At 43.1% G+C, this 16,432-nt stretch overlaps 1 protein-coding gene across 6 annotated transcripts in view; it reads left to right on the plus strand.

Annotated features, from left to right (window-relative positions):
- The window catches only part of SLC25A26 (solute carrier family 25 member 26), a 183,737-nt gene that overhangs the window by 141,252 nt on the left and 26,053 nt on the right, over positions 1–16,432 (plus strand). For 5 of the 6 annotated variants that reach the window (XM_072989403.2, XM_072989405.2, XM_072989401.2 and 2 more), the window contains one exon: positions 11,667–11,736. In XM_072989403.2, the coding sequence (XP_072845504.1) occupies positions 11,667–11,736 (70 nt within the window). Of the gene's footprint in view, positions 1–11,666; positions 11,844–16,432 lie in introns of all 6 variants that reach the window. The other variant, XR_012083472.2, reaches the window with a different exon arrangement.

A 16,432-nucleotide genomic window follows, 5' to 3' on the forward strand; every position in this document is an offset into this window, starting at 1 on the left:
CATAGGGGTCTGCTTGGACGCTGTGAAGGGTCGAGTCTTTCTTCCCCCGGAAAGAATACACAAGATTCGACGAGCCATCAGGAAATTTTTCCCCGGTGCTCGGGTGACAGCCCACCATGCCCAGCACCTCCTCGGCCTGATGTCTTCTACGACGCCGGCGCTAGCGCACGCTCGCCTCAAACTCCGGTCGCTCCAATCTTGGTTTCTCACCCTTTTCGACCCCATGATCGACAGTCAAAGGAAACGCCTTCGTGTCACCCCGGAGCTCACCAGACAACTCCAGTGGTGGATGTACACACCCCATCTCACGGTTGGCCGGCCCTTTCGTCCACTCCGTCTCACCGTTCAAGTTACAACGGACGCCAGTCCGTCCGGCTGGGGGGCGCACTGCGGGCGCCGCACCATTCACGCCCTCTGGACGCCTCAAGAAGCCATGTTCCACATCAATTACCTGGAACTGCTGGCGGTTATCAAGGCCTTCAAGTCCTTCCTCCCTCTCCTCCGCGGCCGCGGAGTTCAGCTAGTGACGGACAACACTACCACAATGCACTATGTCAACAAGCAGGGAGGAACCCGCTCTCATTCACTCCTGTATCTCTCCATCCTCCTTTGGGAATGGTGTTACCGTCATCATATCTACCCGGTGGCCATCCATGTAGCCACGGAGGACAACACACTTGCGGACACTCTGAGCAGGCTTCACTATCAGACTCACGAATGGGAGTTGAACCCTCTGGTCTTCCAGGACCTTTGCAACCAGTGGGGGACCCCAGTGCTGGACGTGTTCGCATCCCCTCACAACGCAAAATGCTCCCGCTATGCCTCCCGGGCAGGTCTCGGTCACCACTCGCTCGGCGACGCATTCATGATTCCATGGAACCAGGGTCTCTTGTACATATTTCCACCGATCCCGTTAATACAGAGATCCTTGATCAAACTCCGACGCTCGATGACTCCGGCCATCTTCATCGCACCCTTTTGGCCTCGCCAAGTGTGGTTTCCCACTCTAGTCAGCATGGCTGTGGACTCAGTAACCCTTCCAATGTGGCCAGACCTACTGACCCAGGAAGCAGGCGAAGTCCTTCACCCCGACCTCGACACGCTCCATCTGACGGCGTGGAGGATCGTCCAGAAATTCAGGAGGTCTTGACCAATGCCATCAAACCCTCCACGTCTCGCTTGTATGCCTACAAATGGAACAGCTTTCTGAAATTTACCCAGCAGAGGGATCTCACCTCCTCACCTGTGTCTCTTTCCACACTTCTGCAGTATCTCCGTTACCTGTTTGATTTCCACCTGTCTATCTCTACTATCAAGGTGTACCTGGCTGCGGTTGTCTTCTTTCAGCCCAGAGCTTCTCCCTCATCCCGCTTTTTCTCCCATCCTACCGTCAGGATGTTTTTGAGGGGTCTCTCTAACCTCCGACCTCCCGTTCGTCCTCCACTCCCTCAGTGGTCCCTCCATTTGGTTCTGCATGCCCTATCCAGACCCCCATTTGAACCTATGGCTACCTGTGACCTCAAAATGCTCTCTTTAAAAACGCTATTCCTAGTGGCTATCACCTCTGCTCGTCGAGCTAGCGAGTTGGCAGCTCTCCGCCATGACCAACCTTTTCTTCAGTTCTTTAAGGACAAGGTTATGCTTTACCTGGACGTCTCTTTTCTTCCTAAGGTGGTCTCCGACTTCCACGTCAACCAGCCACTTATTCTGCCAACTTTGTTTCCGTCTCCGACGACTGATGTTGAACGCATGCTCCACATGCTCGATGTTCGACGGTCCTTAGCTTTTTACGTATCCAGGACCAAAGACTTTCGCCTGGCCAACAGACTCTTCCTTTGCCACTTTGGCCCTAAGAGGGGTTGCCCGGCCTCGCCGTCCACGCTCTCTCGGTGGCTCGTGTCTACCATCGCCCTTGCCTACGAGCTCAACCACAGAGATCCTCCACAGGGACTTAAAGCCCATTCCACCCGGGCTGTTGCCTCCTCCACTGCCTTACTTCGTGGCGTCGACCTGCCCGACATCTGCCGGTCCGCTACGTGGTCTAATGCCTCTACCTTCATAACCCACTACAGATTGGACGTGAGGGCAAAAGAGGAGACCAAATTCGGGAGGGCAGTGCTAGCATCGGCTCTTCAGTGACAGCCCACCATCCGGTTAGTAAGCGTGCTAATCACCCTTTGTGTGCATTCACAGAAGACCACGATGAAGAAAGAAAGGTTACTTACCTGTAACGATGGTTCTTCAAGTGGTCATTCTGTGAATTCACACAATCCCGCCCGGCCTCCCCTCTGTCTGTCTGTCACTGGCGTCTCTCTGACTCGAGGGCCTATGGCGGACAAATGGAACTGAGGGACGGTTAGGCTGGGCGTGCGCAGTAGGGGTAGTCCTAAACATTGTTACTTTTCTCTTGCAGCTAGAAAACGTTCCGAGAGGCCCAACGCTGGCGCTGGTATTAACCCTTTGTGTGAATTCACAGAATGACCACTTGAAGAACCATCGTTACAGGTAAGTAACCTTTCTTTTTCAGCCAGAGATGACACGCTTCTCAGTGTACGATTGATACAGTTCAAAGACAGTCTGAAGTCTGAATGATGTTGTCTGACTTCCAGCTTAAGGACGTAATCAGTACAAACTGATTTTATCACCTTGATGAAAAATGGCATTCTGACACATCAAAACACCCCATCAAAAATGGACAATTGGTAGGACGTTTTGCCTTTATGTGAGAAGATGAAGACCAGTATTACCCCCCCATTAGCCATCTGTTTTTTTGTATTTAAAATCTTGTATTTTGTGCAAAATACACATTTTCCGTCTAATACATTGGGTTTTTTTCCTCCAAAAAAGTTGCGAACTTGCAAAAAATATGTACAAATGAAATTTGGTCCAATAAGCAGAAAATTTGTGAAATTCTTTATTCTTGCCTGCAAAAATTGAAATAAAGCAAAAGAGAGAGGTATATTCTGGTTTCAGCACTTCATGTGGTGCCATCCATTGCCTCCTGGAGAAACTTAACTCCTATTTGGTTGGAATCTTGTTGGATCTAACTTGTCTCAAATCATGATGTACTAAGTAAGCAGATGTATGGTGGACAACGTGTATCTTAATGCTGAGCAGCACTACTAACTAGTTGTCAAGGCAGGGTAAATCAGAACATATCGCTGAGTGAGGTGTTTCTCATGAGAGATTCCGGTTGGCCAAAACAGTCCGCACAGCTGCTGAATGTGTTGTGGCAAGTGGCCGTGCAGTACAAGCCATGTTTTATATTCTTTCAGTGTGTGTCAATAGTCTGAGCCAGGTATGCTGTAAGTCAGCCAACTGGCCCATCCAGCACAGCGTTATGAATTGGCTCTCCACAGTGAGATCTGTTCAAGGGAAGATGCTAAGGTCTGAGAACTTCTGTACACAAAATGCAGTACACAACAAATTGCTAAAGCCTATCTCTACATTCCTGCCCTTGGATAATTATGGCTACCTCTGATTGGATGATAGAGAGTTTCCAGATTAGTCAGAGTTCTACTTGTCTTTTTTTTTTAATTAAGGACTAAGCTCCACTCTTTGTGAATTGGGTGTAGTGCTTGAATGCATTGGGAATAAGAAGTTATAGAGGCCTGATTAGAAGGAGGCACTCCAGAATCAGTCACAGAGGCAGGAAAGGTTACTCATGGTTGCTGTGAGATTCTGGAAGTTGTAATCCAGAAAAGCAATGTTCCCAAGCTTTTGGTTTCTGGCAGCAGCTTGGAAAGAGAGTGAAGATAATCCATATACCAACAGGTGGTCTATAAGGCACTTATATATCTTATTGTGGGCTTCCCAAAGACCTCTAATTAGCTGCTTCAAGAAACAAGGCACTGGGCCAGAGAGGCATTTGGGTTGCTTTATAATACCCATCATAACTTTTAAGGTAGTTGATGTTTGACAAGACATCTTGGAGCAGGGGTCTTCAAAGTACAGCCCGTGGGCCACATCTGGCCCGCCTGGCTTTATTATCCAGCCCATTCATGCACGTGTGCGTGTGAGTAGGTGAGAGTGCATGTGTGCAGGTGGGTGGGAGTATGGTGGGCAGGGGTGCAGGTGGGCAGGTGGGAGTGTGTGCAGGCATGTAGGAGTATGTGTGCATTCCTTCGGCCTTCGAAAATATTGCAAATATATTATGTGGCTCTCCATGTGAAAAGTTTGGAGACCCCTGCCTTGTAGGCATGTGGAGGAATAGCTGTTTGTATGCTGTAGCACAATTCTACCACTACTCCTTTCTCCTATAAAGTATCCAAGGTGACTTACAGTATTAAAATAAATGTGACAGATATTTATGTTTTTTAGTCATTTTATTTATTTATTTATTTATTTATTTATTTATTTATTTATTTATTTATTTATTTATTTATTTATTTATTTATTTATTTATTTATTTATTTATTTATTCAATTTTTACCCCGCCCCTCTAGACAACGTCTACTTATACTTACAGTTGTATTTACAAATTTATTTACAAATGGGTTTTTTGTTCAACAGCCACAATAGAATTGTAAGATAATAATTGTTAAAATCAAGGCCACTTAAGACGGCCAATGAGTTGGACTTCCTGAGCATTTTTAATGGAGCAGAATTTTATTTTTTATTTTTAGGACTCAATACAATTATTATTATTTTTCTTCCTAGAAATAGATAAACCATCTCTTTGTACTCAAGCGTATCTTTCTCTTTCCAAAGTAATGTAAGGTAGCAACAGCTTTGAAATACGGGAAGGGGCAAATAGAGGTTGAATGAGTAGCTTTTACAATAGGGGTAATTATCGCAGATGGATGAAAAAGAACTTAAGGCAGATATTAGCAGGAAGCAAAATCGGATGCAATTACATAGATTGCATAAGGGCAACCATTGTCTCAGGGTCAGGGGAGAGTAAGCTGAATTTTGAGTTTTAATTGTAGGTTTCCTAAATATGTATTGAATATATGCACTAAAAATGTATAGAATGCAGGAGTGTGCTGATACAATGACATCGGTTCCACTTTGGATTTTTCACGAGGAACAGTCTTTTTGAGAAACAAATACAACCTCACATATAAGTGACCTAAGAAGACAAGGAGGGACCAGATTACATGGATTTCCATATGTTTCAGCCAGAAGATTTATTTCCAATTTGTTATTCATAAGGGAAGAGTGTGAGATTGGGATGGGTCCTTTGAAGTGGAAAACAAAGTCTTCCATTCAGTCTTGGGTCTAATAGAATACACATGACATAGGCTTGGCATCACAGCTTGTTTTAAAAGCACAGCGCTTGTCATCTTTTGCTTTCCAGTACTGCGAATGCTGGTGGGAATGGGTATTGCCCTGAAAGAAAAACAAGGCTAATGATTTCCTGCTGTCTTTAATAGTACATGCCTGGAGCAATCAGACAGGGAATCATTAGAAAGAAAGAGGGTGACCAACTCCTTGTGTACTCATGTTGTCAGTCTATTTACAATTTCAGAGTTAAATAGAATTTTAAAAAGGAAAATTTACATAATGATATGCATTAACAGTTGCCTTATCCTCTAAATCAGGGGTGTGGATATTGAATTGTAACTGCAGATGTTGGATTATAACTCCCATCACCCCTCATCATAGGCTGCGCTGGTTGGGGCTGATGGGACTTTTAAATCCAAGAACATCATCTGGAGGTCCAGCAGTTCCTCCATCTTCGACTAAATGCATGCATCAAACATGATTCTTGGAATAGAAGACACATGTCCCGATAAACAGCTCTTTAGTCCCAGAGTAAGCCGTTTTTGTTTTATGGGGGATGAAGTGATATTTTTACACATGAAGGATTTTATAATCTTTTCTTGCTTGACTTCACAGAGACCTTGTGGCTATTGTTCATGTTTTATTGATGTGTGAAACCAAGATAGAGAAGACTGGACTGCTCAGTGGCAGGTAGCGACTGATTCAGGTCTTGGTCTCAGGTTTCCTAGGGCCGTGGCACATATTTTATAACACCAGGTCACTGCAGCAAAGGTTAGCCATTTTTCACTGAGGACGTGGTTCTAGTTTTGTTAATCACTGCCACTATTGTATTAAGACAAATTAGGATAGTGGTAAACTGTAGAGCTATGTGAGTTTGGTGTTTGGTGTAGCATAAGGCAAAGTATCTTTTTATGCATCAGAGTTGGGGATACCATAAAGGTACAGCATATCATGTATTATTTGTCTGTTTGTTTATTTAATTTATATCCCACTTTCCCTCCAGAGACCTCAAGGCAAAGCATGCAGGGAAGTGAAGCGATGGATGCTTGATTACTTACAAATCTCTATTAGTTAGTGGTGGCAGGAGATATGGATATGGCACTTGTATTTGCACTTTTGTTTCCAGGTGCAATTTTTTTTGGCCTTCCCCAGGCCAAAAATAAATAAATAATAATAGTAATCATGTGATCAGACAAGGAACAAGTTCCTAAAGTTCAGTGGATTAAAGCTCAGCCACATTCTGCTGCTAGCATGCCGCATCTGTAGTTTTACTTCCAAAAGGAGCACCCCCATTCATCAGTTTATATTCCTGTTGCTTTCTGCAGAAATAATGGGGGTCTTCAGAGTTGAATGCCCATCTCAGCAAAGCCTCTTCTCCCTCCCAGACAGCTTGTCTCCAGTTTCCTAACCCCTGTCAGCTAGCCGAACTGGGATGAGAATTGCTCTGTTGGGCATTTGAATAGACTGCATCTAAATGTATTTCTGCCGAAGTGACCCAAGGCTCATTTTACAGCAGTCCATTAGACATAAGAGAACATAAAGGTGATGTTCGTTTTCATATGCAGCAGGAATTATTTCAAAGATATCTTCAGCTGTCAGAAGTCTTAGCATATTTACTCCTTTAAAATGTATCTTCAAAATAGAACTTTGTGAAAATAAAGCTGGAATAAATTCTTACGGATGGTTTTCTTTGGCTACTATAAGTGTCCACAAGGGAGGAGAGGAAAAGCAATTGTGCGTACTCCACTCCTGCTATCCTGGATTTATTTCCTTCTTTTAATGTTTTACTGAAGACTGACACACATCCAGCTAGTCAGCAAGAGGCTTTGAGTAATTTTTGAGATTACTTACATTGCAAGCCTTCCTGGTAGTTTCAGGTTCTGTCCTGTCCTACGCTGGAGGAGAGCTTTCCTGGGCCACCAGGCAGCCGAATGAATGCTTCTTCTGATTTAGTGACACTGCCTAAATTTTGAAAAACACCTGGGAACTCAAAATTTTAATGTTGGTACAACTGCGGCAGGGATACCCAATGTGGTGTAGTGGATAAAGTAACTGGCTTAGACACAGGAGGCCTGGGTTCAAATCTCTACTCAGCCATGGAAACTCACTGGAGGTGTGGAACTGATAAAATGACTTCTAAAATATCTCACTTACCTTGAAAGGCCTGTTAGGGTCACTATAAATCACTTCCAACTTGAAGGCATGCAACATGAAATAAATGTGGCAGGTATAATTTTCCACAAACAAGGTCTTACTTTTTGTATGCCTTTTGTATTAATCAGACCCAGTTTCACGCTGGTGTTTTTTCAGAGCTTGAGGGGATGGGGGATAATGGTGAAACAACAAATCCAAAAATTATTTTGCCCAACCATTGTGTTGCCAGCGTCTGTGTTAAAGTATCATCCCAAGATGGAGATTCTAAATCGGTCGCCCCAGGTTGAGGTATAAGCTTTCATGAAATTGAGGACAAATTGTCTTTCCCCATAGCTGTAGCCAAATAATTGCTTGTCTCCTAGTACATTGTCATTGACTTACGGTGAAGTAGGTAGCTTGGCTTGGGACTTGGTTGGAGCAAGAGCCAGTAGGTGCCAGGTCTGTAGCTGCACTCACAGTGAGCTCACAAGCAAGAACTTATGAAAAGAGTGAGTAAACAAGGGTGTTTTGCACGAGACTGATGAAAGAGGGAAAACAGAACGAGACTGTGTTTATCATTAGAGGCTAATTATCTGAGCTCCTTGGAGATTTGTGTTTTTATGGCTGTTTGGTACTAAGAGGATCAGCTACAGTTGACAAGATGTGAATGCTAAGAGGAAGCGAGTCACAGATTTGGTTAAGGGAGGAACTAGTAAATGCCAGGTCTTCATGAACAGAGTAAGGAAACAGGGTATTTTTCATGGGCATTTAGTGGGGCAGTGTGAGGAGGGTGGCCATGAGTATTATTTCACTACCTGCTTAGGACAGAAGAGACAGACTTTGAAGAATTTTTTTTGCAGAGACCTGCAACCCTCGTGGCATGTTTGCCTTTCCACTGGAGGATGCAGAAATCCACATCTGCAGCATGGGCAAACTAATTATTCTGCTAAAACAGAAGATACAACAGCTTACATCTGCCTATCCTTATTCTGGCTCATTAGGAAAAAATGAAGTGAGTCAGGATACAGCTGAGTAGATTCTTTTAGAAGAGGAATGGGGGGAGATGTCTCTAGAGAAGGAGAAGACTACTAAATGCAGAAGGCAAGCATTTTGGAAACACAGAAGCAGGTGTGTCAGGAGGTATGTTGTAGTCATACCCTTCAATATATTGCATGTGACTGGGAAATCCTCGCTATGAAGGTGAGGAATTTATAGTACAGTTGTGCCTCACTTAACAACGATAATCTGTTCCAGGAAAATTGCCGTTAAGCGGAAACATTGTAAAGCGAAAATAAAAAGCCCATTGAAATGCATTGAAAACCTTTCAATGCATTCCAATGGGCTGGAAACTCACTGTCCAGCGAAGATCCTCCATAAGGCGGCCATTTTCACTGCCTGTACAGCGAGGAATCCGTCCCGAAACATAGCAGGGAGCCATTTTATTTACCTGGCAGCCGTTTTGAAACCGCCAATCAGCTGTTGAAAAATCATCGTTTTGCGAAGAATCGGTTCCTGAAGCAGGGAACCGATCATCACAAAGTGAAATTTCCCCATTCAGACCATCGTTTTGCGATTGCAGTTGCGATTGCAAAAAGAACATCGTGAAGCGGATTCGTCGTAATGCGGGACAATCATAAAGTGAGGCACCACTGTATAAGTAGTTTGTTTTCCATTATTCCTTCCTACCAAAGGTCATTGCCCAATGAAGAGGAACAATAATACTGGAGTCAATATATATTTGCACAGATGGTGTTTGCTTCTTGGATCACAGACTGCACTTCCATGAAGAAGGGCTACTGGCAAATGACAGGTTGCACCTTACAGGATTTGTAATGATTTGAAAGGAGTCTTGCAAACCTAATCAGAAAGGTTTTAAACTGAATCCTCTCAGGGAAGAAGATAGTTTTCCAGTGAGCAGGGAGACTGGGGAGAAATAGTGTTGGTAATGCACAAGAGACTGGAGGGTAGAACTGGAGCCATCAATGGATGGGAAAAGATAGTAGGCAAGCAATTGGAAGGAATGACCAACAATGTCACATGCATATACACCAATGCATGAAAAACAAAATGAACTTGAACTCTTAACAGAGGTAGGCAAATATAATATAATATATAATAGATATAATATTGTAGATATGAAGGAAATCTGTTGGGATGAGACACATCATTAGAATGTGATGGTTGAAGGTTACTGCATACTCAAAAGGAAGAGAATAAATAAGAAGCGAAGGAATAGTAGTAGATCTGTGAACTGGGGTAGGATATGCTTATGGCGAACATTGAGGTGAAAATGAAGAAAGAGAGAAACAGCAGTAACATCATTTTGAAGGTCTTTTGGAGACTTCATAGCCAAACTGAAGATTTGATTGGTATCTGTTAAGTGATTGTTTGATATCTCTAACAAAGTGTAATCTGGTCCTCCCCAAAGGAAGAGAAGAAGTGAGGGGGAGAGGAGATGCCAGAGAAAGTATGGGTGATTAAAATAAGCAGGAGAATAAAACTGAAAGAAGAGAGTGGGCCTTTTGGCTATGCCCATGTGACCTCTCAGTTATCCCCAAGAGAATGTGTGCCTTGCAGGATAGGCCCCATCCTGAGTTTCCACCTTACTGATTATTCAGTGATCTCCTTCTAGTCAGTTCATGTGTTCATTCCCTCCCTGTTGCACATTTTATTCTGGGCCTCTTTACAAAACAGAAAGATGGAAAGGAACATATTAGGTCATCCTTGTTCAGTCTTTTTGCCAGTGCAGGATTATTCCCTGTGGTCTATTCTCAAGTGCTACCTTCTACAGACTATTTTTAAACAACCCAGCTAGCAGGGCTTTCCCTGCTTCCCTGGGGAAAGCTACACCGTGATTAAGTTGGCTTCTTTGTAAGGGGATTTTATTATTTCCTGTTGGCCAGCTTGAATGCAAATTTGGCCTTGGTGATTTTTGTTCTGCTGTACAGGAAAGTTGTACATTATTCTTGGTTCTTGAATCTCTCCATTTAAACTTGCAAGGAGTTAGCATGCAACTTTGTCAGGGGCAAGAGTTCAGAAACCAAATGAGTGGGTACAGCTGTGCATAGCCTTTCCCAGTAAAGTCCTGCTCCAGATGTCTTGAACTATCATTTCTAACAGTCTTAGTCTCTAGTTGTGCTGGATAGGGTTTATGGGAATGGTATTCTCAAAGGCCCCGAGGACACCATATTGTGGGAGGCTGGTCTTGGAGACTTCAGTATGGATTTCCACTTTCATGCACTTGACTTCGCAGAAACATCATTTCCAGTTCTCTGGCACTACTAATCTGTACTCATCATCTTTATTTTCTTTTTTAAAACCCTCCCTTCAAAACACTGATTTTTGTGATCATCACAAATGGTGGCCAATCTGTGTGAAAATATTAGAAGCAGAAGAGAGAGGTGTCTTTGGGAATGTCCCATGGGAAAACCAGTAATCAATAATTTAAAACTTTGTATTTCTGTCCAGAATGTGAATGCAAGGGAGATTGTGATTTCCGATAAATAGTGGAGTCATCTTTCAAGACAGCTGTGTATATCTTAATGCCTCCTAACCCAAGTTCAAATCACATCTCAACCCCAAGCTTGTGTTGCTATCTTGGAGGGGTTGTTGTTCATCCTGATAGATTAGAATTGTTCATCAATCCTATTTTTCAATATAAAGAAGGGATGAACAACAAGAAACTCTTTAGCAAACTATTGTTCAACTAGCCAGTCTCAAACTATGCTGGCAGACCACACAGGTCCCCAAGATAGATTATATAAATAAAAAATAATAATTCCAAACTATGCTTCCACAACTGCAAAATAGATGTATCAACGACCTACATCTTAGTTGTTGAGGCCACTTTCAGTAATAGTGACTGTGCTGTTGTTGTTGCTCATCCCTGCTTTATATTGAAGTATCTAGACATGAATATATAATTGGCATGTATTTATGGATTGGAAACCAGGGCTGATATTCTTCCAGTGTTCTGCTCAGTTTTTTTTCAATGTTTCATCTTCCCAGGAGGAGAAAGATCCAGGCAGTATCTGCAAAATTGCATTGTTTCTGGCTGAAATGACTGTGTAATTTAACTCTGTGCAAACACGCTTACTCTTTTTCAGTTCCTTTTATCTTTGCCAGACCATCTCGTTTAGTCCTTTGGGCTAGTGGGGGAGGGGTGAAGTTGAATTACTTTTTACATAAATTGAAAATACCAGGCAGAGAGCTGAAACTCCGCTTCCCATCCGTCCTGTAGCTAATGAACCTGTTGGAAATGGGGCTGATGACTAACTTTCCTTCCCCTCCTATCTCTTTAAATACAGGATCTCTGGTCATGGAAGCAAGGACACGTGGTGGATTCTTGGCAGTCTGCAGTCTGCGGAGCTTTTGCAGGTGCAAAGGATTATGTGTTATCCTGGGAAATACTAAAGAAGAAAAGGAGGGGAGGAAGGAGGAAATGGGCCGATCTATGGAGGCGAGCAACGGGACAGCATTCTTGTGTAATTCCAGTTTGTTCAGAGCAAAGAAAATGGATCTTGCTGCGTGGAGGATTGAGGGTGGTGCAGGATTGGGGGGTAGGTGGGTGGGTGGGAAGCCGGAGAGAAAAAAAGCTGAAAAGGAAGAGGGTAGGGGAACCCGGGCAAGGGTGTTGGTTTGAAAGACAGCCAATTTGTTTTTGACAAATTTCTGTTATTGAACAAACAGGCCCTATCAGTCAAGCGGTGGGATTATCCAAAGGTTGAGTTGTAAAACCTTCTCTGAGAAGAGACCCCATTTGGGTGCAGGTTTGTGCAGCTGCCTGCCCTGAGCGCCTCTTGAGGGCTTTCAGTGGGGGTGGGGGTGTGCCATGATTCACTGCTCATGTGACAGTTCTGACAGCCCTCTAGATTAAGTAGAGTCAAGAGAACAGAATGTCTAAATGCGGCAGCCTCCAGGCGGAAACTTTCCATGGAGGAGAACCGGAGGCTGAAACATCTGGGCAGTCTCCGGACACTCTCCCTGGAATGAAGAGTGGCAGGACGTGCTCTTGGACGATTTATTGCAAAACAGGCTGGACGTTAATTGAATTCTTAAAGAGCCACCTTGCCTGATTATAACAGCCTGCTTTAAAATAATTTCCTTTAAGATGTCACAAGTGGCTCATCCCACACGTCTGACAAGGAGCAGGGAGGGAAAGCTTAATGGCCTGATAGGAATCTCAGGTTAGTGGCTGCTGTTGCTGAGGATGGAGTGGCAGAATCTTTTTTCCAGAAGGAAAGAAAATGTACAGGGTCAGGTTCTGAAGCCATCACACCAGAAAGCAAATTTCTCCTAGGAGAAGCAATAGTATTTTTAGATCACCCCCCCACCCCCATAAACTGGATCCTGTTTTAACATTAACATTCTCCTTATAATGAGGATGGAACTGTATGTTCCATGGTATGTAGTGCAAAATAGAAGGGGATGGATGATTAATGGCCCATTTAATAGAACCGGTAGAGTATTCATATCATTTATATATAATAACACATTCTAAATACATCAACTTTACCTGCATGTGTCCTTTGCTCTATGATATTGCATCATCCCAAATCTTTATTGTTGCTGCCCAAGGTCTGTGCTTCCTTTACTTTAGTTCAGCTTTAGTTCAGGAGTGGGCAGCGTGTGACTTGTCCAGATGTGGTTGGATTTCAGCTCCCACCAGCCTTCACAGTTGCCTAAGTTAGTTGATAAAGAATTCCAATCCAGAAAGACCTGGAGGGCCTCAAATCTGCATCCCCCAACACACTTAAGCTGGAAGTCTGTCTTACTAGAATTAGCATTTTTTTAATATTTACTTGCCCTATAATTGAATTTAACATGATGGTTAAATTCTGTGCTCTGATTACACTTATATCCAAATCTCCACTTCGCCCTCTGTTCCACATTTTGTAATCTCTATACCTGCAGCTGTCAGTCTACTGAACCTATGAATCTTTTGGTTTCATTATCTACTTACATTGTTGTCATCCATTTCCTTATTGTCAGTTAAGTCATTACAATTTAAATCACTGTTGAAAAAGGCTTGAATTAGTTATATGGATCCTCCCCATCCTCCCCCCACCCGTTGCATCCTTGCTCTCTGTAGCTTTAATGTAATGTTTTTTAAACCATTCATTCAGTGATACATTTATCTAAAATAGTGGCCAGAATCCTACTGGTCATTTATACCAGTGTAAGTGCAGTGGCATAAATCACAGCAATGAACTGCCACTAGTTAATGAATCACTGTTTGTATTCTTTTTCATGTACAAATTCATATGAGTGCTATGTGGCAAGGTATAAAAGAAGTGACTTGTTAAGTGCTGACAATTTGCCACTGCAATTCATATAAGTACCGTATTTTTCGCTCCATAAGATGCACCTCTCCATAAGACGCACCAAATTTTTAGGAGAAGAAAACAGGGAAAAATTAATCTGTTTTCTTCTCCTAAAATTTGGTGAGCCTTATGGAGAGGTCCATCTTATGGAACACACCCTAGGACCCTCTGGCCCTGTGGGGGAGTGGGGGAGCCTCCAAAGGTTCCAGGGTATGTTCCAGGACCCTTTGGAGGCTCACCCTGCCCCCCATGGGGCCAGAGGGGGCAAAATCACCACCTCCAGGGACTCTTCTGAAGCTTCCCAAGCCTCAAAAGAGTCCCAGAAGGTGGCGATTTTGCCCCCTCCGGGCCCATGGAGTGGCGCTGGCCCCGTGGGTGGGTGGGTGGGAGCGTCGCAAGGGTCCTGGAAGGCTCACTCGGACCCTTGGGAGGCTCAACCCCACGGCGCCAGTACAGGCGAAATCGCCAGCTTCCAGGACCTTTTGTGAGGCTTGAAAGGCTCAGAAAAGGTCCTGGAAGCTGGCAATTTCGCCCCCGCTGGCCCCGCGGGGGGTGGGGGGAGCCCCACAAGGGTCCTGGAAGGCTCACTCGGACCCTTGGGAGGCTCCCCCCACGGCGCCAGTGGGGGCGAAATCGCCACCTTCGCCCCATAAGATGCACAGACTTTCCCCACACTTTTTCTTTTGGGGGGGAAGTGTGTCTTATGGAGCAAAAAATATGGTAATAAGATTCTGGCCATTGGTTTTTGTTCTTACAAACTTTCAGGTTTGTTTTCCAATTATATCAGAAAATGAATGATTATTTTACTGACAAATGTTCATTGTGAAGGCATTGGAAGGTGAACAATTTCTGGTTGAACAGTTCATTCAGGAATATTCAGAGGATTTTCTGTTAGGACAATCACCCTCACCAGATAGGCACTTATTTTATTTAACTAAAAAAGTATTTTATTTAACTGAAAAAATAACTTGCTGTGGTTTTTGTTTCTTAAGTAGCATTGTATATGTGGGCTTTTATTTAGTTTTTCAATTCAGTGAAAAAGTCAAGATTTACAAGGCAATTTTATTTTTAATGGTACCACCCTAAAAGCCAGTATCCCTTTAATTTGGAAAGATATAAGGAAACAAATGTGTAGGCATTATTCTCTCTACTTAAATCACTAAGGCTCAAACTGGCTCCATCTCTCAGTATTGTTGTCTTATCAAGGTTTCTGATATCATGAAATTCTGTTGCATATTGAGCAAAATGTGATTACAGTTCCTTGTCAGGCCTTTCCTGACAACGTGGGTGGGAAGGCATTGGGTTGCATGCCCGTTTTTCCCCTCAGTATGCTCAGGAAAAAAGAATCTCACTTCAGTTTCTGAAATAGTTGCAAAGTATATTGTTGGTTGCTTAGCAACAACCAGAGTTTCCACCTGCCTCTACTTTTCATCCCCTTCCCAGACTCAGCCCTTTAATGTACAGTGGTGTCTCGCTTAACGGCGATAATCTGTTCCAGGAAAATCGCTGTTAAGCGAAAACGTCGTAAAGCAAAAATAAAAAGCCCATTGAAACGCATTGAAAACCGTCCAGCGAAGTTCCTCCATAAGGCTGCCATTTTCGGAATCCATCCCTAAACACAGCGGGGAGCCATTTTAATTACCCAGCAGCCATTTTAAAACTACCGATCAGCTGTTAAAAAAACATCATTTTGCGAAGAATCGGTTCCCGAAGCAGGGAACTGATCATCGCAAAGCGAAAAAACCCTATTTAGACCATCGTTTTGCGATTGCAAAAGCGATCTCAAAAATGTCATCGTGAAGTGGATTCGTTGTAATGTGGGGTAATCGTAAAGCGGGGCACGGCTGTATTTTGGAATAGAGGAACAATCTATAGTGAGGGCTGGGAAGATCTGCATGTAGTGAAATTCTTGGTTATCTGATTGTTCCTTATTTCCTAATTGGTTGCTGCATGAGACGAAATTGACAGAACTGCATTCAGAAACAAAATCCCACATAAATATAAATAAGTTGAAGGAGAGACACATACATTCATCACCATGTTGCAGGTCTTTTGGAAGGAAAATGAAAGTTTATAGGCCCAAGCCACTAGCTAGCCAACCCTTAATCACAGCAACGTTGCCAATACCACAAAGAGTGTATTCAAACATTATAATCATCCAAGACTCCCTTGTTGCTCATGTTCTTTGCTTTACCACAAAATTTACTTAAAGCCTTTTAGAGGTCAGAAGAGAGAGAGAAAAAAAAATTAAAAAGATAAACGCGCCCTTCTGTTTTGATTTTCATGTTAACCAAGAAAAATTACTGGATGCTTTCTTTCTTAATCATAATGTTGTGTACTTGGCAGAGGAAAAACAAACATTATTTGTAATTGAAACGGTCATCACAGCTTTTTTCTATGCCTGTAAAATTACAGTCATTGAAGTAAAGTTTCTGTGATGCTGTAGCAGTTCTCAGAGTATTTCTTGGTTCCAGTCTGTTCCCTTTATCCATCTGCCCACGAAGAACAAAACATCTGTTCAATGAAGATAAAAGAGATGCAAACTTTAAAATGACACCCAGAAGCCAAAACCAAAGAATTGTGTGTTTGGATGAAATCAATATATGGCATTCTGAATCCATTCATGTTTGTGACTACAGGTGTTTTTCTTTCACCTGTAGTTACCTCAGGTTAAATCCACTGTATGCTTTGTATCCTTTAGCTACTCTGCCCTTCTTAGCTGCTTTGCTTCCTGAGATTTCTTTCCTGGT

The sequence above is a fragment of the Pogona vitticeps genome, chromosome 2, assembly GCF_051106095.1.
Source record: "Pogona vitticeps strain Pit_001003342236 chromosome 2, PviZW2.1, whole genome shotgun sequence".
NCBI lineage: Eukaryota > Metazoa > Chordata > Lepidosauria > Squamata > Agamidae > Pogona > Pogona vitticeps.